The 26,341-nt window shown below is 28.7% G+C and overlaps 2 protein-coding genes across 2 annotated transcripts in view; both read right to left on the bottom strand.

Moving 5' to 3' along the window:
- Positions 1-18,119, bottom strand: part of LOC129969191 (guanine nucleotide exchange factor DBS-like) — a 47,184-nt gene extending 29,065 nt beyond the window's left edge. Inside the window, exons 1-2 of the mRNA XM_056083630.1 lie at positions 18,042-18,119; positions 235-349 (exon numbers count right to left, since the gene is read on the bottom strand). Coding sequence (XP_055939605.1) covers positions 235-349; positions 18,042-18,117 — 191 coding nt within the window. The 5' untranslated portion in view covers positions 18,118-18,119. The remainder of the gene's footprint in view (positions 1-234; positions 350-18,041) is intronic.
- LOC129969192 (transmembrane emp24 domain-containing protein 7-like) lies at positions 1,371-3,430 on the bottom strand. The gene has a single exon (XM_056083631.1). The coding sequence runs from the start codon at positions 3,316-3,318 to the stop codon at positions 2,716-2,718; it is 603 nt and encodes a 200-aa protein (XP_055939606.1). The 5' UTR covers positions 3,319-3,430; the 3' UTR covers positions 1,371-2,715.
- Positions 18,120-26,341: the final 8,222 nt, after the last annotated feature.

The following is a 26,341-nucleotide window of genomic DNA, read 5'->3' as shown; positions in this document are numbered from 1 at the left end:
TTTACTCTCTTATAATCCCATCTTCAAAAAAAATATCTTGAGAATCAATCATCATATCATAAATTAATGATAAGTTGAATGCCACTAAGAAAAGTTATTATAATCCAATTCTAGACAATAATTAAAATAGCAGCATTTGAGAAACATGATGATCACATGTTCCGAGGATCCAGGAAGAATTTTGCATTTAGTTACTTTTCCATAAATTTATGCCATAAGGATTTTTTCACTTACGTAGGCACATTGGTGAGGTAAAGAATCAACTTGCGGTAGTCTTCATCAGAGAGACTCCAAAAGGCTCCAGTGTCAGGAAATATAATGATGGGGTAACCTTCTGCTGTCCGACCACCTGGTGACAAATTGCATGTTAGAATACTTTATAAAATGAACAAACCTTTGTAACATAATTACATACATTTACAATTCCTAATGCAAACTATCTATCAGTAAAAAAAAATTAAGAGAAAGAAAATTTAAAATAAGAAAGGGCCAAAATTAAGAAAAAAATGTGTCGGATAAAAAATATTAAAAGTTTATATGCATGAAATTATCATAAATGACATGTCTTCTCGTATCTGACATGCTCAATATTTTAAATGATGATGTGCAGAACACAATATTGAAAAAGAATGGGATTGTTTAAGTTTTGGAAATTATTAATGAAAGGTAAAAATCATAATGAAATTCATATTTACACAATTAAATCACTTCAAAGCATTAAAACAAACAAGCTAAATTTTTCTCAAATAAAATTTATAGAATTATTTTCAAATACAGACTTTTTTTTCAACTTTTCTTATATTACATTAGAAAATATGAACAGAAATATTTCATGAAAATATGTTCAGAGAAAAATATCATTAATTAATATTGACTAAATTACAAATGAAACCATTCTATCAATTTTTTTTTTTTTTGGCAACTATGCATAAGAGCAAATTAATTTTTTTTTCAATTGTTTTTATACAATCTTTACAAGGAATAAAAACTTAAAAAAATCTGCCAATTTTATGTCTTAAAAAATAGAATTACAATATAAAAGATATTTAAAAAATTGCGAAATAAAATATTTAATTAAAATTATAAGCCATACTTTTTATAATGTAATAGAAATTATAGCAAAATGTTATAGATTATATTTTTAATAGAAATTCATTATTTTGTAATAATGCCACGATATTTTTACAAAAATTGCAAAGTAATAATTGAATTTAAAATATATTTTATGTGTGACAAGATAATTTTATATTTAATTCAAGTTACTGCAATACACAATAAATGAAAAATTTCTTATAAAAAGAAGTGCTTTTTTATGACAATGCATATATTTTACATGACAAAATAGATTAATAATAAATACAACACTGATATTTAAAAATAATATCTTTATTGTATCCTTTTTATATTTTATACATACATTTTTTTTAAAAAATGTTTGATAGATTTTGACATTTATGTATATTACTTCCCTCACAGAGGAAAACAAGGTAGTTTTTCAGATCAATCAGATGAGTCACTTTGAAATGGAAAAGCATTTTGTACACTATATTTTCTTTGGCATGGATAGCACCATTTCTATTCTTTTAAAGCTTAATTTAATTTATTCTAAGTAATAAACTTTGATATGACAAAATTTTCATAATTTGAAACTTAAATTATAGATCACCATTTTTAATTTCTTTTCTTCTAATTTTAAATAAACCAAAATGGATAAAAAATACTTCAAATATAAATGTTAATATAAAAATGTTATTTAATGACAGAAAAAGTATGATGAAATTTCTAAAGCAGATAAAAATAGATTTTATATTAATATATCATTTATAGTAACCAATTAAAGTTACATAAATCAAATCTTTGAGAGGTCAGTAAATCTTTTAAAAACAGCAGTGCTTATGCATTTACTGGAAAAGAAGACACACCCAAGATATGTCGTCATTAACTATATTTGCCAACAACATATGGTTAAGCTAATAATTTACCAATGGAACGTGGTTAATACACAAGTATCAAAATAGCTATACAAGAATATATTCTGTCAATTTAATATTCTTAAGTAAGATTTTTTTTCTAAAATATATCAGATACATATAGACTAGAACTCATCACAACTTCTCTATAATACTTCAATAAATAACATTTCATATAATATTCACAATAAATATCAAAAGAAAACTTTAGAATATTAAATAAGTAACATAAATAAATCTATAATCAACTAAAAGCATGTTTAATTTCTTTAAATCAATCTGGATAAAAAAAAAGCAATTTAATTTCAATTAAGTCATCAATAATTTTTTTATGGTCAGCTTTTTAAATATAGATAAACAGCAGTTTTATTTCTCTTAAATTCTCTTTAAAAGCTAATGAAAGGAATTTTACTTATTCTTTTGTTTTAAAATGCAGATTACTAAAAAGTGTGAAAAAAATAGAGTTAAATGCAAATTTATAAATAAAAGCTTCTGAAATAACAACAGAATACTAAACAAATATTTTAATGCAATATTTTTAATAAAGACAATAAATTTATTAAGACACAGTTGGCATTTTTTTTAAAAAAATCAAATTCTCAGTTTAAAATCAAAAACCCAGTTAGCAACCATATGAGTCAAGAAAAAAATAAATGCACAACCTTAAACAAAATTCTAAAAAGTTAAAACTACATGCAGTTTCACATGAAATAAATATATATTTGATCTATGATGGAATTCTAGATCACTTTTTGTCAGAAAAAAAGCTTTTCAAAATAAAAGCTTGTCCTATGCCGATTATTATGATAACAACCATTTCGGCAATTGACCAGTACATAACATGATCACATAAATCTTCTGCATATTTCCTGCCTTTAGATTCCATAAGACGATGGTGGGTTTGGTAGTCAACGATAGTGTTCAAATGTTCGTGAATATTCACAGAACTTTGTTCCATTTTTGTCATTTGAGGCAAATGTTCCTCTAGTCCAGGAAGTGGTTTTTCTTCCCCAACTTCAAAGTCCATGTACACAAGTTTGTGACTAAAGGTAGAAAATTCATTACTGAAGCATAATGAATAGACCCCAGTTGTATCTGCTTTCCATGTGTAAGTATCAGCTTGCTTTTTGATGCCTCTAAATATGATCTGTCCAGTAGGTGCTTCCAGAGAAACATCAACATCATAATTTCCACCATCTAATACTTGGAAATCAACAACTGCTTGCACTCCTTGTTCAATAACTTCATGAAAACATTGTTTCTCACTCTCATCTAACTCAAAAGTCAATTCTACAGCAGTTATAAAACTAATGGATAAAAATAAGATTGCACACGACATAAAATGCATGATTAAAAATAATGAAATAACAGCTGTCAAGATCGATCAATGTTACATTCAAATTTGAAATATGTTAATTCGGTGTTTCGTTTCACTGTTTGTTGATCATCGTCATCGCCTCCTCTTAATAATGTTGCCAACTTTTAATAAAAAAAATATTGGAAACGCTTTTGAAGTTGCCATCTGTTACTTGAAATAAAATTTAGACACTGCTATTTTGAAGGATTCATAGAAAAGTTGAATTACTCATAAACAGAAAAATGTTATGCATTTAATGCAGCATTTTAATTACTGTTATCTATGCTAAAACATAAAACTTCTTTCCTGAATTTTTATACAATTTTTGAAAAATATTTTTAATGAAATATCCAAATGAATATTTTTTTTTTTATCATTTTAATGAAATTAAACCATTTTCATTGTTTCTATAAATATTTATTAGCTTGTTTTTCTTCCATTCTTAAGAGTTAAGGAATAAGATTTCCATTTATTCATTTTATAAAATAAAGTTTTATTTTATTATTTTGGTTTTCATTTCTTGTGTATAATAATCTATCTATATACTATGCTGAATAATTATACTTCTTATTTTTCTCATATTTGTGTTATTATCAAGCATAAGTTTCTCTAGGACCAACAATACAGTCAGTTCAACCATCTGGAGACCACTTTCTCTAAGATATATTCGGAGTTTAGTACCAGTGTAGAGAACTAATGAAAATAATAGATTTTCCTTAGTATGCGCGATGGAATGCCGTACGCATTTCATAACCTGTCAGAACTACTTGAAAATCGCTTCATCTCTTTCCAATAAAAACTCTAGATTCATAACGAACAAATTTATGATCAACCAATTCCACGTTCAATAATATTTTTAAAATATGAAATAAAGGGTGCAACATAATATTGAATCAAGTATTTGAGAATTTCTCATACAACAACAGGCACTCTGTTACAACAATGCAGTCGATGTGAGTTTCGACTTCTCAAAGTTTATTTTGTTTAGGCAAAGGATCTAAAACAACAACAAGAATCCTGCATTTTTTTTTTTTTTTTTTTTTGCATATATTTATTAAAATATACCAAAAATTATTTTCAAAATGATTTTTCCAACGTTTTGTTAAATTAAATTTTCAACTGGAACTATTAATAACTAACGAAATTGAAAGAACTATTCAAAATCAGATGCAGAAATGTAATGATAATTCGCATCAATTAGGATTCTAAAAGTCATTTCATTACCAAAGCAGTTGTAATATAACTGACGTAAAAATAAATAATGATTAGATGAAAAAAACTTAAATGCATCGCAAAATGGCTGCTTTGTTTAAATTTACGTAATTTTTTTAAATGTAAAGAAATTGGGATATTAAAAGATATTACTCTAATAAAAATCTTATAGATCCAGTGGGAGAGGTCTTCCCGAAACTTTCTAGCATATTCACTAATAAAGTTATTATACTCCTTCCCCTGCCACAAAAATTGTGAATCTTGGACAAATCCATGAATGCCATGGGGGATTCAATTTTTTTGAAGGTTGCACATATGAGTTTTGTGAATCGCAGTAAGTGAAGAAAAGCAAGTATGCAGTATGGACACTTTTTTGTCGGCCAATTGAACTCAAAATTTGACAAATAACTGTAAAAAAATTAAGATAACAAATCCCATTTACCTAATCTTGCTGTGTTTTGGAGTTATTGTGTTTATATGCATGCACATGTATATACCAACAGAAGGCTAACCCATTGACGGATTTAAGTAAAACGTTGATATGAATATCTAATTTAGATGATAATACCGAGTTCCACATTTCATCCACGTAGCTCGTTGGTTTTTTTCATTTATCATGTTCAATTGAGCACGAACAAGAAACTTCCTGCGTTTAGATTACATTCAAAATTTGAAAGAATTCTTACTATTTGCTGTAAAAACTATAGATCACATTTCATCCGGCTTGCTTAAAGCGTCTTGAGTTATCGCATTAGCGGACTAACAGACAGGAATGATTTCAAACATATGTTTTTCGGACTCAGGGATTGGATAGTGGAGATTTGTTAAAACTCAATTTAAAATTTTGAGAAGACTATATTTTATATAATTCGAATACTAGGAAACAAACATTTTATGATTTTGTGAGTTCGATTCCATGATCTAGAAAATATGAACATTTTATTCTGTCCTTCATAAATCTTTTAACCGTTTAAGGATCGAATTTATTTATATATATATATACGTACAAACGTAGAACGAACAAATTAACTTTGCTTCTTTTAGCAGTTAAATAAACTGATTCAGAATAATCATTCATACTTCTCATAATATTTCTTAAAGAACATTCATTCTATTTGGATTTGATATATCTTCAACCACGATTAAGAAGTGAAGACCGATTTTTACGATTCATTCCTACAAATAGAAATTCGAAGCACGCATTGCAGAAGACCCAACACAAACGAATTTGAAGCAATCTTTTGGAACATTGTGAAAAGTTGTTAAAATTAAATTAAGTGCTATGAAATCTCAATAGACAGAGTTTATCGAAAATGCAGCCAATTGTAATTTTTCTACATCTATTGTACCAATTAAATTGAAATTATTTAATTTTAAATATAAATTCTTTATTTGTTTTTTTTTTTATTGCTATGTTTGTGAACACGATAACTCGCAAACGTTTTGAGTTGGGAAGTTGAAATTCAGTATATGACCTTTGCGGCAAATTCGTAAATTTTTTATTAAATTCTAAACGATATGCATTACGAGAAAGCCTGTTCGTCCGAATACAAGTTAGTACATAAGCAAGAGAACATAAAGAGCTAATGAGTAAAATTGGTTATACATTTTTAATATCTAAAATGTAGACCTATATCAAATTTTGAACCAAATCCGTAAAGCAAACTCAAATACACAATGACTTAGATATATGAAATTTGGTATTTGATATTTACTAAATTTCTTCTTCTGAATGAACTTTTGATTCCGGTTTGACAGTAAATTTTGCTCAAAATGTATACTCGATTTTCTTCACAATACTATGAAGTTTCAAGTAAACCGATCCAGCTAGTATGCACAAAAAAAGTTCTGAAGTATTCAAAATTTTCGATATTTTGGGAAATCTGGTTTTGGATCTCTCCGCACCCCCAAAATACATTTCGGTAATAATGATTGATTTCCATTAATCTATGAATACATTTTCACAAAAACGTATTAGGCTGGATGGATGAAATTTGGTGCGTGAATTTTTCACCAAATTTCCAAATTTCTCTCAAATTTTAAACGAAATCCATCATTTGAAAGATGTCTCTTTTCTTTGATCGTAACTTATAGCTATTGCGTTCAAATGAAACTAACAAGCGTATAAATTTATCATCAGTGTTGAAGTATAAAAATTTAGAGCCAATTCGTCAAAAAGTTGACCATCCATTCGTCAAAAGTTGACCATCTGCAGTTCTTGTCGCCAACATTGTCGATATCCTTTAATCCGGTTGTCGATATCCTTAGATCCGATTGGTGGAAAGGAAGGCAACCAAAATTCACATTCATTTATTTGCTGTTCTTCACTGTACTACAGATTACTTAACTATCCATATTGTGTTGCTATACGAAAAAGTCGAAGGGAGACACTTCCTTGTGATTATAGTTAAATTTAGCGACTTCTGATGTTTAAGTGTGCATTCAATTTTCCTAATTTCCAAAGAATTATTAGAAATAAATAAAATAATTTCGCATAAATTAATTTTTTCCATTTTTATTCGTTTTGTCTAGCAATAAAGAGTATTTTAAATAACTTTGCAACTAGTTTTAATAGAACAGAATGCCACTATTGAAAGAGAATACTTCTTGTGCCAAAAGCAGTTACTTTTAAATAGATTATAATATACAATTATTGTCATTCGTGAGAATGCAATAAAAATGTATTAGAATACATGCAGTGACTTCTTAAAGTGTTTGTACATTTAACGAATTTTAATGAAATGCTATTCTATCTATTTATAAAAATTGATATTTCAGAGCGAGATTTTTTTTTTTTTTTTTCAATATCCAAATATTTAATTTTACAATATCGAAATATGAATTTTTCAATTTTTTAAACATAAATATTACATTCAATTAATTTTATTGAATGACCCTTTCTTACTATGTTTTCAACCCGATTCTCTTCTTTAAAGAATTTTATCATAAACTGCACTGCAGAATAGGATATTTTTTTATTTTAGCAATAAGCCGCATTGATTTATCTCTACTGTCTTAAAGGGAAAAATAATCCCTTTTCGAATGCTGATTGTTTTTTCTCATAATTACGAATCATTTTAAAGTGATAAATAGAATACAAAGAAGTAAGCAAACAAATATTAAAATCAAAGGATTTTTAAAATGTCACCAAAATGTAAAAATGAAAAAAAGTGTCAGACAATAGTTTTATTTAGGAATGTATACGAAAATTTTCCAATATGCAATTTCTTTTGTAACGCGTTTTATCTCTATTTTATTATCTATACTTATATAAAGCTCAATGTGTGTGTGTGTGTGTGTGTTGGCGCTCTACAGGCCAGACCGTTTGACCTACAGCTCCAAATTTGGTACATGTATACCTTAGAGGTCGGGAATGTGCACCTGGGGTCCTTTTTTGAATTATAATTTTAATTATTAATTAAAAACTAACTTTCCCGCCAAAAATATCTTCCATTTTCCCTTCTCAGGCTTCAGTTTTTTTTTTCCAACAATAATGAGACTAGGGTTAACATTTTTCGGCCGATTATTTCAAACGTTTCTGTTTATTTTCTTAATGTTTGATGCATTTAAAATTAAACATCATTAATTAATCGATCTTTCAGATTGAATAATTAATGATACTGAGTACCTTTGAATTAAAATAAAACAGAATAAAGGAAATTAAAAATTTCTAATCTGCATAGCGCTACCCCAACTGGCGTAGAAAAATTCACGCATTTGCGTTTCCGTAACTGGCGTTGAAAATTCACGCATGCGCATTGTGTTCTGATTGTTGACAATATTATCGACGGATGATTCTTGATTTAAATTATTTTTAGGTTAGTTGCATGCTTTTGTAATTAAATTGTATTTATGTTAGTTATATATTTTTTATATATGCTTATAGTTTTAAGTACATCGTTTTTTAAGTAGTTTTTTTAAACCTGTTTTCGACCGATTATTTTAAACAATTCATTTAATTTTCTTAGTGTTGGATGCATTTAAATTAAACATTGTTAATTAATGATGAATCTGAGAAAATTTTGTTGACAAATTCTTGAGATATTACATAAATTAAGAAAGATATTCTTTAGTGCCCATAAAGTTTAAACGCTCAGTGACTCTGTTATCAATAATCATATTATAAAAAAATGCTTTGTTTCAGTAAAAGATATTATATTAATTGCAGATTAATTCTTTCCACTTTAATTTCAAGCATAAATTCTACGGGAACTAACAGAAAATTAGAGAGATACATATTACGTTATAACTGAAGGCCTTTATAATATTATGAGCGAATTATATGACTATCAAAATTTGAAGTTTTAAAATATTTTGATGAAGAATTTATTAAAGTAGGAATTGCGTAAAATATTTAATTATTAAAATTTAAACGAACAATAAGATTGGCGAACTATCTGGTCGCCAAAAGTGGCTAGTATTTAATAAAATAAAAATAATAAAATTGATATTTTTCAGAATCACATGGAAATGTTATAAAAAATTCTGGACTTCATGATCAAAATCAATTCCAGACTACAACGCTTTTTCTACGTATTTCAAAGGCGTATGAGCTCTTTTGGAATCCACTGTACTTTGAAACTAGATGTTCAAGGCTCATGGTCAAACGAATGTCGCAAAATTTTTATAATCACTGAAAATGTACCAGTATTAAAATCATATGTGAATTTATTGAGTAAAAAAAAAGGTGAAAAAGAAAAGTATTATGCTTTTTGACCTGAATAAATATAATCTACTGAAAAATGTATCTTTTTCCTAGTATAATGTATCTTATTCCTGGAATTCTGTTTATTTTCATGGTGTAAGGTATGCATTCTTGTAAAAGCAAATAACTTTATCTCATGAAATGGGCTTTTGATGAGCAGATGGTGTGCATTTGGCACGATTCAGAAAATGTTACCAGCTGCTCACAATTAAGACGTAGATTTACAGGTATATGAAAGAAAAGAATAACTTCCTGATTCCTTTTCTATTTATTGTATTTAATTCAGATTTTTCGTGTCTTCTGTTTATTTATTTCGAAATGCAATTATATTATTTTCAAAATTTCAAATTCTTTAACAAATTTGATTATTATTGGATTTATTTATAATAAAAGATCTATATTATGAATTCGAACAGTTTGCAATTCAGTAAATCAAAAAGAAGCAGAATTGAATTTAAAAAAAAAGAGAAATGTATTAATTTTCTTTAAAAATTATAAAAACAAGAAATAACACATACAAGCAAAAATATTTTTATAGCCTTCTTAATGTTATTTGTATTTCTAGATGTTAAAACAATTTCATAATTCTAGCCAAGTGCAAAACACAAAATTTAATTAATTTATTGTAAACAGATTTCAACATAGAGCTACGAAAAAGAACATTTTAATAACAAGAGAACTAATATTTAAGAACAAGGTCAGAATTGGCTGCCTTATAATATTTTTTTTTATCAGATTCGTTTTCGAATTATATAATGCTTATCTTTCTTTTTATTTGTAATGCAAGGTCTCCCAGATTATGGATTTCGAGGCAATTCTTAGTGGATCATGGCAAGCTCTTGAATTAATGTATATCTTTCTACAATTTACAAAGATGTGATATGGGCTCACAATCTTCTTCATTCTAAACATTAGAAATATTTTTTATAAAATTTAATTTCATGATACAAGATACTTTTCTTCAATAAAGTTCCTTTTTGAAACATAAAAAATCTTTCAGAAAGAACGAGTGCTGTTCGACTCTGAATAAATTCCTTCACCGAGGATGAAGTGGGTAGCTATAGATTCGATTTCCAAAAAGTGGATTGTTTAAAAGTTTTAAAACCTCTGTTTTAACATATTTACAATTTTTCAAAAATTGCCCACGAACATCTTATTAAATAATGACTAGAACTGAATAATTAAATCTGCAAATATAAAAAATAAAACAGTAATATTTCAAGCTGCTCAAGGCGGTCTTGTGCTAAGAGATAATTCATTCGATTATTTTCCATCATTTAAGAGTAAAAGTGCCTACTTTTAAGGTACAACCGTAAATGCAAATCTGAGAAACCTTTTTCATTTTTCTAAATTATTTCCAACATAACAAAGAAAAAAAAAAGATCTACGATGTGCGCGTCAAGATAATTATTATCAATTATTTGTCTACCTTTAATTCTCAACTAAAAAAATGAGTTCTTTTCTTTCAATAATTTAAAATCTTTTATGTTTTAAGACGGAAAAAAACTTTTATTTTATCTCTTCGATATGAGAAATTGCTCCTCACACCAAAGATGAATTTTTTTTTTATTTTTCTAAGTAATATTTAAGGATTAATACTTCATTGCGAATTATGAAATACTTAATAATTCAGTTCAATGCTTGGTAATTATTAAATACTTAATTTAATTCTGATATTGAGATAAGAGTTTCACTGTTCTCATCTCAATATCGTAAATTTGACTCCGTTGCCAGTTAAAATCACTAAATCTTGCTAAATAAAAAAAAATGAATAGTTAAAATGTTTAATTATGATGAAAATAAATAAAAATGGTCTCAATAAAATAAACGATAAACTGGGAAACAAAATAATTACTTTTTAAATTAAAGCTTACCTGATCAATTCCAAAGTTCTAATTATTGGCTGAAATTATTTCTGAAGAAAGCAAAAACTCCAAAATCTTTGGCGATCCTACTTGTATGGCAACAATACATAAAAATAAGTAAGGATTTATTAATAGTAAATTTAACGAACGACTCTATTCAATAATTGTTAACATTATAAGCATTACGACATACGTAGCAATGAAAAAAAATCTAGCCTATATTTCAAATTTCAGAATCCGCACATTCCATTTCCATTTTGAGAAAATTCACTTCGACAATTGATTTCGCTATCTGATTCTGTAGAAAATATAAAATTAAAACTCTATAGTTAATTATAAAATATATGGTTTTAACATGAAATTATCAAAAAATTCATCAGTGTGAAGATAATAGTAAAGATTTTGATCAACTTTAAAGATAATTCAACTCAGAAGTTTACCCTTTACGTATTGTTGCCATAAGAGTAGGATCGCCATTAGAAGCACACAGTGTGACAAATGCCTAAATGAAATACAGTATCAGATCCAGCAAAATATATACGAGCTATGAATCACAGAGGGACTTCCCCTGCTTCCGGAAAACCAATGAATCACATTGGGGAGAATGTTAACATTGTTCATGGCACATGAGATTGATTTCTATTTTCGTTTATACGAAGAATAAAAAATATTGTCATTGCTTAAAAATTCCGACTCGATTTTGGTAAATCTTTATGTATCAGACTTCCTTGAGTTTCAAAAAATATTTTTTTTTAAAGTTTTGCTTATGTGTTGATCTATTTGTCTGTAAACATATGTGGTCTTTGCTAAAAGATTTAGATTTCTATCTCGTATTGGATGAAAGCAAAGCTTTTGATGGTTACGATAGATTTTCTGTGCACAGCGAGAGTGGTCCCTCTGAAACTTTCTTGCAATACTACTTCCAATAAATATATTTGAGTATTATTAGCCGTATGTCATTGTGAACAATAATTATTAAGAAACTTATTGACTTGAGAAATTTGGCGATTTTTATCGATTAATCAATGGGATGCCGTTAATACCAGAAAATCGAACGTATCTGGTTGATACATTCGCTTGGACTTTTTTTTCCCCTCCAACCAATTAAAATCAAATTTGACTCTTAACTAAAATTTTAATCATAAAATCACATAGTGAATTTCGTATATTTTAATCAACACACTTACATAATTATGAAAGTCAGACCTACAGACGATCCATTACTTAATGGATTTAGTTCCAAATTTCCATCCGTCCAAGGAATTATCTATTGTTATCTTTTCACATTAGCAACAATCGTATATGTGTTTATGAAATAGCAGAGATGAGCAAAACTATTTCTAGGGTGATTAGAACTTTCCCTAGTTAAGTTCTCAAGATAGAAAATTTTAACAAGTTACTGTTGCAATCATCGCATCAAATTCAGAACACTTAAATGTGAAAAACTATTGTTGCAATAGTTTTGTTTAAGTTGAGCTTTTCAGAATAATATTTCAATTAATGATTCCAAAAATGCATGAATGAAACATACACCACAAAAATATTTGAAATAGAATTTGCTTCAAAGAATAAATAAAAGGTAAAGTTGGTCTCAGATATTTTTACACACTTTTATTTAATTTATTTATGTTTGAAAAAATGGCATTTCGTACTTGTGGCTTTACTTCCTTTCTGGTGTAGTAGAAATTTGCCAACCTTTCTGTTCTGAATGACAACATGCTGCTTCAACATTTTCTGAACTTAATTATCAGTCGATTGATTAATATAGTTAAATTTTGATTCCGTAAGAGTGGCGTCACCTAACGGTGTTTTCAAGGAAAAAACGATAATTATTTATTATAAATTACATAATAAAAATAGAAAACAATTAAAATAAAATAATTTTGTTATTTAGCACGTTAATGAAAATTAATTTTCAAAAACTGGTTTTATTAAGTTTATTTATTAAATAAGAAAATTTAGATTATCTTGTAGGATTGGAAAAAAAATTGTAAGAAAAACTTATTTCGTAGAATATTCTTCTTGATTAAAAGAAATGAAGTTGTAATTTGGTTTTATTTTACTAGCAAAACTCCCAAATATTAAAGAAAATAATTATATTTCCTAAAATAGTAAAATATTTGAGGCATCAAGTTTTTTGTTTGTTTGTTTGTTACTTTGAGCAAGAATTTGTCTGGTGGATGTCTTAACTACTTAATAGCATATTTAGAACTTTTCTTTTTCCCACTCTCTCGTCTGGTTCTTGTATTAATCGAAAAACTTTATCAATAGAAACGTTCTGCCATCATTTCGAAATTATTTTGCCTTGGGAAAATGTAGAATATGCACTTCCGTCAGCAGTTTCGAAATTCCTTTACGCAATGTTTCCATCGAATAACTGATGCCACTTTATCCTCGTACCGTTAAAGATTTCTCTTAGTCATAAAATCTTTTTTCTTATATCCGTTAAAAATCGATTGAAAAAATGCATTATTAGAGAAGTTCATTTAAATAAAGGTTTGTATGCAAACAAAATCGCATGATTTAAACCTCTTGACGCAAACAAAATTGAATGGTTTAAAATTTTAATTAAAAATAAATGTAATCTAGCAAAACAAGGACAGATTCTTAGGATTATCAGCTGCTTAGAGTGTAAGTCATGGGGAAGGGAGGGAAATGGGGGTTGTAATTCTCCCTAATGAATGATGTGAATTAAATGTTTAAACAAGTAAATTTGAATACAAATAATTTTTTATTTAATTAATACATATTTTCATCTTTGTTAGGTATAGGTTTGTTTTCATAAAAATATCTAAGTTTTCTAACAATGCAGTAGAATTGCTTTAAGATGTTTTGAATCTTGAGATCACCGAACCTAGAATAATCAAAAGATAAAATTACCGATGCAACCCAAAACCCAGAATAACAGAACAACGCTATCAATCTGCTATTTTTTGTCATTTCTTGACTATTTTGTAAATGAAATAAATGAACAGCTGCTAAAACTCAAAACACTTCTAGAAAGTTTCATGACCTTCTTTTAGATAGTATTTACACAAATGAATTTTCAGTTATTTGAAAGATGCAACATTTAGTACAAAAATACCAAGAGGACGTCCATTACAGAGAACTTACAGCCCCGAAGGAGTTTGAACTGTGGTACAGACGAGTAATCAGCTTAGAAAAATCATTGAAATCTCCCGTGTAAGCTCTGCATGTGTGTAATACTTAACAATTTCCATGAGTAAGAAAAATTCTAAACTTATTAATATATATACTATTGCTTCGAATGAAAGTTTTTTTTTTCATTTCAATTACTAAAATTCTTTTTGAGAAATAGAAAGGGACCAAGATCGAATGAATCTGCTTGTTGCGTTATATATACATTGTGATATTTCTCTAGATACCAAAGATGTTTTGACTCTTCTTAACAAGAAGAAAAGATGTCTGGCAATTAACTTGAGTAATAAAATATTTTATACTAAAACATGATAAATTTTACATTTAACTTTTATAAAAATACTTCTAACTTTTATACGTCTCTCTCAGAAAAAAGAACAACTAATATTCGAATTTATGTATTCTACAAGATATTCCTTTGAAATTTGAAATTAATTTTTGTGATATAAGTTGAAATGCGAGATCCTCCATCCCCCTAAAGAAAAAAATTTATCGTCACTCGACTGCCAACCGTGTTGCATTGAACTTTCTGAATGAAGGCTCTTTTGCTTCTTATAATGTTTGTAAGTTATTTTGCATTTTGATTTCGTTTTAAGATTATAAATGTTAAATTTCGAATGATCATATCTGCCTTGACATGTTTCCTATCTTAAAATTTTATTTCACATAGGGCTTTTAACATTAATATTTTTATTTGGTAATGTTACGAGAACTGAAAATTTGCTTACTGAGTTTATTCGAAATTTGAGTATTTCCTTACGTTGCTTTTTTGCATATGAACTCAGAACTGATGTGACTTCTTTTATAATACTGATTTTTTTGTTACAATTCTGTACCATCTGAATCAATTTCTTGCACTATCGGGATAAGTTGTGTCGGCTCAGACAAATAAAAACATTACTTTTCGTGCAATGTAATTCGTTAAAGTGAAAAAAGGAAGAAAGAATATTATTCTTTAAGTTAGATAAAAAAAAACCCACCGATAATTACATTATTATTATTTCCCGCCTAATGCTAATTTAAGATTTTGCTTCCAATATTATATTTTAAAATAAACAATTATTGTCTAATTTTATTGAAACAAATCTGAAGAATTAAAGCTGTCTAATTTACATTAATTCTTCTAAATAATTCTCGAAATTCTTTGTAGCAATTTGAAGTCTCAAGCATTTATTTTCTTTGAGCTTTAAGAAATTGGAAGTTAATTTTGGTGGAAAAAAAAAGCAAAAACATGCAATATTTCTTAATTCAATTTCTGAATTCTGAAAAAAAAATGGAATGGAAGAAAAGATAAAACAAAAATATGTTAAAAAATATACAATAAATACCGGAAAGTAAAAAAAGTTCATATTACCATAAAAAAATGTCCTATAATAACACATCCTTATAACAGCCGGTAATATTTATTATAGATAAGAGTATTACAAGTCATTCAGCACTTTTTTCTAACTTACTCAGCCCTTTATTTTCATTCTCATTCAGTTTAATTGAGACCTCACTTAGCAACAATCATAAGCCTTTTTAAAAATATTCAACACACTTATCTTTTTGTAACAATTAAACAAAGCAGGCATAACTTTGAGCGGAAAATTTTTGTTAGAAGTCTATGCAATCGATTAATAACAAGAAACAATACATTGCATCTAAATTATATTTTAAATGGTAGACACAAGAGTAGAAATCAGATCAATTGCAAAGCAACAATCTTCATTCACAAAACGAAATAAGAGCCAGGTTATTTCTTCTGTTATTTATTTATTCTTTCTCTCTCTCTTAAACACGTACACATTGTGATGGTACAAATGCGCTGTTTCAATTAAATCTATGATCCACGGCACATCTTGCGAGGGGAAAAGAGACGTAATGTCTCATCGTGATATGAGATAATGCGCAGGTGGACATTAATTATTATGAGCACGTAAGTTCATTTAACAACTGTTCTGAATCTCATGCTTGTTAATTTAAGAGATTTTATAAGACATGGGTAGCATTCATTTATAAATTTTTTAAAAAATCAAGAAAAATAATAAAACTATAAATATATTTAAAAAAAAAACGTCCTTAGCAATCATAATATAAAACAAAATATAATAAAGAAAATATCTGCATACATGCTGAAATTTTTAATGATTATTTGATTATATATCAATAACGACTATTGCTTAAAATTATTAGATAAAAATAATTCATCTAAGTTAACCATCCATAAGTAAAACATTAATAAAAGAATTTTTATTAACAAAAAAAATTATGCAATTCTGAACTAACTATTAAATATACATTTTGTGATACTGCTGCTTTAAACAAGCATTACAAAACTTTTGACCATTAGATTCTGAAATGATTTTCTTCATGCTGCGACATTGTTGAAATTACGGTGGATGATCTATTATCATCAGAAGTTGTTGTCTTAGTTTTACTCTTGAAAAGCATGGCTAACATTTCTTTGCAGCAATTGTAGTAAATGTACACAAATATACAATTAGGAACTTATTCCAATGTCAGATTAAAACTTGATGTATTTTGCTTCAAAGACATGGATAGTTATGTCGAGAATGTGGATATTCGAAGTTCAGTTTAATTTTGCATATTTTTAGTAACAACAAACTCTACAAAATAGTTGGGTAGTATATTTAATTTTCTTGTTGTTATCCTTTACAATTGTCGGAGCCGTCATATCTTATAGAAACAGCAATTTTTTAAAATATGTTCCGAGCAATACTACTCATTTCAAATTAAATTGCTGAATTAAATGTCAAGTGCCATAAATGAATGGAGTTATTTATATAACCAAATCATTTGGCGCCATAGTACATGACATAAATAATTGCGCATATCACCACTCATATTATGGTTTGTTGTTCTGTGATATCTTTATTCTTTTCGCAATATATGCTATGAGCAAAACGAAATTACAGCACTCTGTTTAATGCGTTTCACATCCACGAAAACTGATTTCGTAATCAAACCTACTCCAGAATACATAGACTATACTGTTTTCACAAAACAGTATAGAAAGAGTTCAAATTCTACATATTTCTAATTTATTACACTATAAGTAGACTTGTTAAACTTATTGCCATTGTATAGGATGGATAGTTTTTCGCAATCTTGTTGGATAGATATTATTACACAATTCGTATAATAGAAAACTTTCAATTAAGTTTAATGAGTTTTAACAAATCTACAACTATGTCTGAGATTTCCAAGCACTAAAGTGAATCCTTATAATCACACACACACACACACACACACACACACACACACACACACACACACACACACACACACACACACACACACACACACACACACACACATATATATTTATATAATAAATCTCATCACTTTCGGAGTGCAAAATTTTGAGTAAGACCACTAATATCACACAAATATTGTATAATATTATATGACATTGATCTATATTCACAATATTGTTTAATACCGAATGATATCGCACAATATTATACAATATTGTGCGACAAGCTGTGCTACCCGGGACAGTGAAATAGTTCCATTTTTCATAATGAAACCCCACAACCATTCCGAGAACCTTTGATCGATAGTTCCTCACTGCCTATCCACTGAGCAGAAATGTCTAGAGCTTTGGGTATCCAAGATAGCCATTTGACATTTTTGACTATATTTCAAATCAAAACTTTCAACCAAACAAAATCTTTGCTTGAAAGCTTTCCACAGTTTGAAGAGTAAGTGGATTGGTTCCACCCCTCTGATTTCTATTCTCTGCGGAATGTGGAAGGAGAGCAACTCACCAGTGATGATAGCGTGCCTGGCCCGAAGGAGATCCGCCACATCCTTGACAGTCAAGTGACAGCCGGTTTCCTCCATCGCCTCATCTGAAAAGACAAAGAAGGAGATCTTACTTGCCATTCATCATTTACCCGCAAATGAATCGGAGAACTTAATGAACCTTGTCCCCCAACAATCAAAAGGATCCAGAAACAAATACTCTCGATTCCGCCGCGTTATCGACAGAATTTGGGTGTAATTAATCAAAAATCTCTTCTTTGCTCCGGACAGAGCTCGCTAGCTTCGACGGGTGATTGGAATTTTAGATAAATGTTTAAGCACATTTTTTTTAAAAAATTCGTAAAATGCATAGAAATATGTTTTAAATATATTATTGCACATTTATAATTAAATATCGAAATATGAGAGATTTATGTTGTTAAATTTTATATTTACAGTTAATTTTTATAATACTTTAAGCAGAATTTCAATTATCGATTTCTGCACTGTATGTTTGAATGTTCTGTTCTGTTCTGTAAAGGGGACTTACGTTATAATCTAATACTTTTAAAATAATTTTTTTAATAGTTTTAACATATTTTAAAAATATGTGTTGCTTGTTGTTTGCACATGTTCTTCTTCATAATTTTTACTCAAATAAAAAAAAGAAACATTTATTTATATCAGTTTAAATCACCCATCGATTCAAAAAAATTTATTTGAATTCCTATTCTTGTTGAATATTTACATAGAATCAAATGAAAATTTCACAGAATCATAATAGGATTTTTATGTGATTATTATATTTTGTATCAATTTAGCAAGCACTGCACAAAATATATACGATAAACTTGATTTATTGATGATACATGTTTATTGTTATTGCTGGATTTTTTTATGCATTGGTTTACAAATGTTCTCAACAGATGATATCACATATAGCCACATTTCAAATTTTTAATTCATTAGAAAATACACAAGAAAGATTCATGCTTGATGAATTATTACGTTATAATTAAAATATTAATAATTGAACTATTTCAAAAGCAAAAATAAGGAGTAAATTCGCAAAGAATTAGCTTGAATAACGGATTTAAATGCAGGACTTCATTGTACTAATAGAAATTATTTCATACTAGGAAAAAAGAATTTCATTTACCAAAATTATTTTTGGCGTAAATGTGAAGCATTTTTAAATTTAACTGTTTAAAGTTAAAAACTGTTTACGTTTAATTAAAAAAAGGCGACGAAAAAAATACATTCAAATATATCAAAAATATTTCAGAAATGAGAATTAAACAGTTGAAAAGGAAGGTTAAATATTTTAGAAATGCTAAAGGCGTCATTTCAGTTTTTTTACTTATTCGGAAATTATAAAAACTGACCATAGGTATAAGAAGAATACTGTAAAATACTACCCTAGGTACTACAACCTGATGTACAATATTGTATCATATTATAAGATATTGCTCCATTAGCACAAAATGCCTAGCAACATTATTTCGATATCCTCAGAATATTGTAAGGTATTCACAATATCGAAAAGCATCGTGCTACTAGGGTATATTATATTATTCAACATTCAACAATATTATACAATATTGTGAACAACAATATTATACAATATTGTGTGACGCAATAAGTATCGGTCCCTTCACCAACATGCAACATATTTTGTTTATCGATGGACCTGTGATAAATTATAACACTTACAATATTATAATCTATCAAAAATCTACAATTTATGAGTAAGTCAAATATAATTTTCCATTAAGATTCATTAAATTTCGAAGTCTAATTTCTGAAGAATTGCAACATTTCCTTTTTATATGCTTCATATTCGAGAAAGAAGAAAGGATACTTTAATAAGTAGATTATGAACAGACCAATCCTCGATATGGCTCATAATACAGAGATTTTAGCAGAGAAACACGAAGATGGGTTCTCCCTTTTAAAACTATTGCAAAATAAGGTTTGTCTTTTTAATCCAGCCGGCCATCACAAATGAAGTTATTTATCACACATGTCCTTATTTGCACAAGATATTGTATGCTATCTTCAAACATGTTCGATATTCAGAATGCTGGATAATGCCAAGAAGATATTTTAATAATGATGTTGGGTATTTAAGACTAATAGAGAATATGCACATGGACATTTTAAAAAAAAATCTCTTCTAGTACTGCCTTTCCATCATTCCTAAAGAAAAGTAAAATCAGTTTAACCTTTTCTTTAAGGTAAAATACCTCCCTGACAGGGCTGCTTTCGTCTTTAGGCGAAAAACAGCCTCCACTGTGATTATTATATACTTCATAGAATAGTCAAACAAACGCCATCGCTTCTTGATAGCCAACATTCAACTATTCAGTGAACATTACACAACCTACTGTGGGAAAAATAGCTTCGGAAAAAAATTAACCTCTAGGCTAGCCGCTCGCCTTTTAAACGCGTTAAATAACTCATCTTTCAAAGTCAGCTAGCAGCGGGGGATATTTAATTTCGAAGAAGCGGCGAGCCCTATCTTCATTGAAAAGTATCCCACCGAAAATGTGTTTTGTAGAAGATAAAGGCACCTCGCCCCGGAGTTCTAGGAGTGTATATATATTAAATATAAAACCCCCCTCGCTTTTCGGGCGGTAAACTTTTAGTTGATCGCAGCTGTCGCCGAGATATGACAAAATGGGAAATATTTTGAATATCTGCGTCACAGCCGACGTCATTGGTGGACGCGATAAAAGGGGTGGAGTAAAAACTAAGAGAGAGGATATCGGTCAGAGGGCTCGGATTAAAGCTTTTATTTAAAATTTTAGGCATAAGAAAAGGGTTATTTAAGAATAAGAGGGGAGATATGACTTTTTATGAGTTATGAGCAGAATGTTGGGTTTGGTGAAGACTTCATTTATGATTTGACTCAAGGTTTTAAAACTTTTTCTACTATGGTAAGGAAAAATAAGACAACACAGCTGATGCAGAAACTATATTGATATGGAATTAAAACGTTTATTACTGATACAAGGTTACAATACTTTTTTCTGAAGAATTTTATAGTGACACCAGGCTTAAAAAGGAAACTGTGACGATTTGGTTATAAGTCCGTAATTAATTTGATAAAAACTTGTTAAGAACTTATGTTTACTAAAAAACAGAATTTCTTTCTTTTCTTCTTTTTAACTTACTGTTGATTATTAAAAACAGCATGGGATACTGAAATGTTTTTTTTTCTCAAGTTCCATGTGGAAAATTTTTAATTAAAATCAATCAATTAACTGATGATTAATCCTCTAAATATTTAATAATGGTGTTTTTTCATCGAGAACACACTGTGTGTCCAATTTTAAAACTAGCACCTTCGGGAAGTGAGTACATAATAATTACAAAATCCTGTGTTTACAAACTTGGGAAGTAAAAATCAAAGAAAAATTATTAAATAAAGTTATATTAAATAGTAATTCAAAAGATTTTAATGACATTTTTTGTAATGAAAATATTTATAGGCTGGTTATTATGTGTAGTTTATAACGTCATGTGAAATTGGTGATGTAAAAATCGAGGAAAACATATTACATGATGCCCTACTGAACTTAAGTCTACCTAATTTGGCATGTAACTACTTCTTGGATAATAGACACTGGCTAAAACGATGGACTTCCTGAGTTCTTTTGAAAGTTTGAACAAGTAAAAAATAATGTTTTTCTTTCATAGCTTCAGAATTTGTTAATACGGATAAATTACTTTTATATCACTTTAAAATTTAAAAAAAACTTTGTGTAATATCAATTTTATCTTTCGTACAATTTTTTTTTTCTTTAAATTAAAATAATCCAACTCCTTAATATATTTTATCAGAAATATTTTCATTTTTATACTAATTACATTTACACACGTTACGACAATATTAACTTTGTTCGATTCATTGTCTAACAGTGTGTTTATTAGTGCGTGTTTGAACCTAGTAACTCAAAAGCACTTTAAGATAAATGCATAGATTTTGGTATATTATATTCACATAAAAAATGTAGAAATTTGTCTAGTTTTTGGATCAGTTTGGTACAATGGAAAAGTGCCTTCCAAAATATATACTTGTCATATGACGAAATTGAATACAAACTTGACATACTGTATAATAGAATGTCCAGGAAAGACTACTCGCACTCGTTCAGGTTTTGAAAAATAGGAAATATGCAATGCTCTTGTGCGGGTTGAGGTTCGAACTCGCAACGTTAGGGTTCATAGCCGAGTAACAAAGCCACTAGACAAAAGTGTACACTCTTCTCCGGAAGTTGTTATCTGGCTTATGATGTTACCACCACAATAGTCCCCCACCAGTGAGTCGGTAGAGTTTATCGCGCCAGTTATGGTGAGCGACGAACGTGATTATCGCGCCAGGCGTTATGGCGAGCGACGAACGTTGTAATCACGCCAAGTTATGGCGGCGACGGCGAGCGTGTGTGAGTGGTTGCTGCCGGTAGATGGAGCCACGACAGCTGAATGAAGGATGCGGTTGTTCAGAACCAGGGTCACCAATGTGCGGGTTGAGGTTCGAACTCGCAACGTTAGGGTTCACAGCCGAGTAACAAAGCCACTAGACAAAAGTGTACACTCTTCTCCGGAAGTTGTTATCTGGCTTATGATGTTACCACCACACTCTTTTTAAAAGTGTCCGCTATTCCATTTGAGATGTCAAATTACATATTGAGATTCCCGATTTAAAGGCAATAGATTTATTTTTGTGATATCAACTGAGTTCAGTGTAGAAATACGATGAGAAACCCTTTCTTTTATTACATTTACATTTTACTTTGTTATAATAAGATGACTATTATATTAGAGTTATCATTACAGGCACATTTGTTGCTTTATTTATTAACAAGGCTATAATTACATTTGTAAAGATGCAACAAGGGATTATTGTTCATTGGGAATGCATCGCATCCTACTGAGTTACAATAAGAATAGAATAATTTTTTTGTCTGCCTTTTAAAACATTTGCAACACTAGATATTCTTGGATTTGAAGCAAATATGCATAAAACAATTTAGCAGAGTTCATATACAATAACTGTTTCTTTACAGTTTTCATTTTTCTGAAACCTCAAAGCTAGTAAAAAAATAAAAGAACACTAAGGTTTTTGAAACGGCATTTTCATAGTTATCTTCTTTTTCTTTCTTTCTTCCTTTTTTTTGAAGTTATTTTTCTGAGAATATCCCTCCCCCCCCCCTTCAAACAGGCGGTAATCTTTTGAAGATTTATTAGAGAAAATTGATTTTTAATTCCTAATGAAGACAACAGATGGCAGCATGGGGCCTAATTTTTCTTACAGATTTATGTGTCTGTGAAAGAAAAATGTGTTATTTCTTCTACAATTGTGGACAGCGATGTACAGTTGGGTCTCGGAAAATTTAAAGAAAAACTGTTCTTTTTAAAATATTTTTCAAAATATACGAAGAATAGATAAATTATTAAAATTAAAATCAGTTAAATAAATATCTAAAACAAAATTTCATTAAAAAATTTTTTTTATTTATTGCCCAGCTCTTGATTTATTTTCCAGTTTTGACACCAGAACAAAATTTTTAGTAAAAAATGAGGTCACAAGGAATTATTTATTTATTTTTTGTCGTCAAAGAAGTTTCATGCGGAAAAGAAGATCTGACAGAAATCGCTTAGCACAGTTGACAAAAAGACGTAAATAGAGCAAAGAAGTTACATATCTTCCGCCCTATTTATGCAGCTAAAGTTACAGACTCAAAGATGTAAAAATTGAATTATTTTTCTGTCTCCAGAATTGTCTGCTCTTTCTTTTTTTTTTACTTATTAATAAAGATTATTCATTCCACATCAATGTCTTATAACAAATATAAATTCCCATATTTTCTTGATAAAAATTTGAATTTTTATCAAAAACTTACAATTTTGAATATTTCATTCCAATTTTGATCTAGATGACATAAATGAATGATCGTAATTAATCATTTGATTCTTAGACTACGAATTAAAACAAATATGTTTTTATATTTGCTTTATTTATTACAAAGAAATTAGAGTTCTTTGAAATAAATATTATAATACATCAATCAAAAGCGGAAAATGGCAAAAATTGGCACCTGGATTTTTAGTAGATGTTAAGTGTGTGCTCGCCACAAATAACCTTATTGCAGTATTTGCATATAATTTGTGCCATGTTGTGTTTCTAAGATTGGCAGGAAATAAAAATTCTAAGTTTGATTATTTTTTTTTTTTTTTTTTTTTTTTTTTTTTTTTTTTAGAATCCAGTTTTTATAAAAAAAACGTTTAGGTTAGTAAAGGTTAAATTACGTTAGGTGAGTAAAATGCAGGGAAAAAGAAAGAAAAAAATATTTACCTTTGCCATTATGAAGTTAATACTATCATTAAACATTAGAAATATCTTTCGGTCATTCATTTTATTAGTTGTGAAGGTATTGTGAGTGAGCGAAACAGGACATCTTGAATTCGAAAAGGAAAGATTTCAAATTCGCAAGGGTCAGTAATCTGTTAGAGGAATGTTTAATTACCTATGGTTAAAATATCATCAAACTTATGATTTCTGATAAATGAATAAATAAATATTGGAAGTGCTATAGCATTAGCATTTCTTTTAACTTATGCAAAATAATTACCAGTGGTATAAACAAGAGCTTTGAAATTACCATATTAATTCGTTAAAACCCAATAATTCTACAATTATAAAGAACCTACAAGGAATTCAATTTTCTAATTTAAAATTAAAAAAAATGGAAAAAAAGCCCACTATTTCTAAGAAAAAAAATCCACATAAAATTCAAGTAGATACAAATTTTATATATTTTTCACCATAAAAAGATTTATAATTCTTCCATTTGAAGTAATTTTTTATTTCTTCCCACACAATGAGAATACAAAATATGAAAGATAAAATGTTATAATGATCAAAAAATTCGAAATTAAAATGCTTAAATCCCCACGTTTTAAATCTCTCTGAGTCCGAAAAACACATGTTTGGAATTATACCTGCCTATCTTGAAATATGATAAATGGATTTAATGCCAAATCTGGAGTCTTATATAACATAGGATTTCCGGCCACACGCCAACAGAATACATATGTTAACCTCTTACAAGGGCAACGAAAGTATCACTTTCATTTGATACGTAGTACTGATGGCGCATTATTTTTACAAAGGGATTAAATAAACCGAAAGTGGAATTGGATCACGAAATAAGAGAATATTTTCAATCTATCTGTCCCACTGTCCGAGTACAAGTGGACAGGATAGCTATAAAGCACATAAAATTACGTAGAGTAAAATTTAGTTTATGGACTTATTAATTAATACAGATCCGTATAAATTGTCGAACAAAGTCCGCAAGAGGGTTGACTGTCCGTCGTTCCATACTTCTGTATGCATATAAACGCGTTAAATCAAAAACGTATCAACTTAGATAAATGAAATTTGGTTCATAGGTTTCAGAATCTAAAGTATAGAATTACGCCAAATTTCAAAACAAATCAATCAAAGGGTTGATCTTCTGTCGGTTTGTGCTTTTGCTTGCATATAAACAGAATAATTCCAAAACTTGATGACATATAAATGGAATTTGGATGTGAGCTTGTGGCAACAACAGTAGTTCTATTTTCAATTTCGGTTTCAATAAATTAAATATATATTTAATTTTCTAATATTAAATATTTGTTTAATTTTTAATTAATAATTAATAACACATTTAATTATTAATTATTTCAATTTTCTGGTTCTTGTGTATTTACAGCCAGGGAATGATTGCTAGACTCAAACCAAAATTCGCTTGTTCCAAATTATTAATGTTCGCCTCTGTCATCCAAGACATTCATCATTTTATTCAAGTTCCACACTTTTATACGAGGGGGAGGGGGGGAGAACGCTTTTATTACAGAGTACCGGAGACAACATCACTTCCGCTGGTTCTTTAGATAAGTTATAAAACGCACTTTGTCAGAAATAATGAAGAAAATTTGTTTTAATACGTATTTTGCATTACAAAACTGTAAATTTTTCAAAACGACTGTCCCATCTGAGAAGCAGACTTTACTTAGAAAGGTGGACACTATAGAGAAGCTTTATCCCGGCAAGGAAAGGTAACTCAGCATTGTGATAAAAAATAGCACACCCACTTCCAATTACAGGGTATTAACTATCTAACAGAACTTGAAAGGGAATTGTACTATTTAATCTTCTGCAAGTAAATTGTATTAAGCAAACAAAGAGAGTAAAAATGCCCAGTCCCATTCATTTCTAAAGAAAGGAAAGCTCTTCCACGACATAACAATTTCTTTTTCCACAACAAAA

The sequence above is a fragment of the Argiope bruennichi genome, chromosome 5 (genome assembly GCF_947563725.1).
Source record: "Argiope bruennichi chromosome 5, qqArgBrue1.1, whole genome shotgun sequence".
In the NCBI taxonomy this organism is placed as follows: Eukaryota; Metazoa; Arthropoda; class Arachnida; order Araneae; family Araneidae; genus Argiope; species Argiope bruennichi.
This window is presented reverse-complemented; position numbering and strand designations above follow the sequence as displayed.

Bases quoted from the DNA above. Each gene is read 5' to 3' on its own strand.
- LOC129969192 (XM_056083631.1), bottom strand. From the start codon at position 3,318: ATGCATTTTATGTCGTGTGCAATCTTATTTTTATCCATTAGTTTTATA.